Source organism: the organism of the source record quoted next (assembly GCF_019968955.1).
Source record: "MAG: Porospora cf. gigantea A chromosome Unknown PgA_NODE_7463_length_1505_cov_500.459, whole genome shotgun sequence".
NCBI lineage: Eukaryota > Apicomplexa > Conoidasida > Eugregarinorida > Porosporidae > Porospora > Porospora cf. gigantea A.
In genome coordinates this window covers 1-1505 of record NW_027151881.1, presented here as the reverse complement: position 1 = coordinate 1505, position 1505 = coordinate 1, and the positions used below count along the sequence as shown (strand labels likewise).

The 1505-nt window shown below is 50.2% G+C and overlaps 1 protein-coding gene across 2 annotated transcripts; it reads right to left on the bottom strand.

The window, feature by feature from the left end:
* KVP18_001231 (uncharacterized protein) lies at window positions 1–724 on the bottom strand (the record flags this gene model as incomplete). Of its 2 annotated transcripts, none has more annotated exons than XM_067951035.1 (1): window positions 1–724. In XM_067951035.1, a coding segment is annotated over one exon (724 nt), but the record flags the coding sequence as incomplete, so codon positions are not given. The 2 variants fall into 2 exon arrangements, with proteins under 2 accessions (XP_067806478.1, XP_067806479.1); XM_067951036.1 differs by having other exon boundaries at window positions 31–724.
* Between the last annotated feature and the right edge of the window lie 781 nt (window positions 725–1505).

Genomic DNA, 1505 nt, shown 5'->3' with positions numbered 1-1505 from the left:
CTATGTAGAAAATATCGGAGCACTGCATACAGGGGTAGAGGATATGGGCAGAAGGTTGGTCATCTCCATCAGCGCGGCCCATAATCTGGCAGCAACGCTTCATGCGAGAGACCGACGATTTTCGGGCGACATCCAGCACCCTCAACCAGTAGCCATTGGGATCCTCATTGATGGCATCAGAAGCCCAGTAAAACTTTACATTGGTCATGTCCATTCCAGAGGCCTTCCAAACTTCCACAAAATACTGGCCGACTTTTCTGATCTTCTCCAGGTCGCCACCCATTTTGTTGTTCAGCATGCCGAACCAATCGGCAACCCAGAAAACAAAAACGCACCCGCAAGAGGTGAGCTTGTTGACGTTCAAGGCCTTCAAGATACCTTGGGCGATATGCATTCTGCCGGAGGGCTCGAATCCGTCGTAGCACACAGGATGAGGCTTCTTCTCGAAGAGCGCTCGTAACTCCTCTGGTTTGATGCACTCTTCGGCAATAGATAGCGCCCGAGTTACCCTATCATCTAAGGACAACTCTGAAGGACGGAGTGTCATTCCATCAGTCACCCGCATGCGACCGAACTGTGGACCTTTCTTGGCTTTGCTCCTTGAGGTGGGAGGAGCCGCTGCTGGGGTGAGGGGCGACGTCGGGATCTCCACTTGGGTATCCTTCGGGTGCTCAGCCTTCACTTCCTCCCATACCTTTAGACCTCCTGTGAAAGCGCTGCTCATCAAGCAAATTGGATGTTTAATGACTCTAGGCACTCAATCGCATACCACACCCAAGCGCATGAATTTAATGACATCACAGAGCCGTTTTAGTACTACACAGAATATATTTATGTTGTGACGAACCACGAGATTTCGCTTCAGTACACTTCATTGACCCGTTGTCAAGGATGAATTCGTTTTGTCTCGAACGGTTTTGCTTCATAAGGCGTTATAAATAGCTAAGACACCCAAAACGGATTCCCTCAAGACACAAGGGATGGGCAGGGACTCATGATGACCCAACAGTCAACCCAGCTCTCTGACTTTCTATGGAGAGAAGCGCTGTTTAGCGGCTGATAGGGACTATTTATGATGATCTTTTAGAGGAAAGGGATGGGCAGCGACTCATGATGACCCAACAGTCAACCCAGCTCTCTGACTTTCTATGGAGAGAAGCGCTGTTTAGCGGCTGAGAGGGACTCTCTTTGATGATCTTCTAGAGGAAAGGGATGGGCAGCGACTCATGATGACCCAACAGTCAACCCAGCTCTCTGACTTTTTATGGAGAGAAGCGCTGTTTAGCGGCTGATAGGGACTCTCTTTGATCTTGTAGAGAGAGAGGGATGGCCATGGACTCGTGATGACCCAACAGTCAACCCAGCTCTCTGACTTTCTATGGAGAGAAGCGCTGTTTAGCGGCTGAGAGGGACTCTCTTTGATGATCTTCTAGAGGAAAGGGATGGGCAGCTTGAGGAGAGGGATGGGCAGCGACTCGTGATGACCCAACAGTCAACCCAGCTCT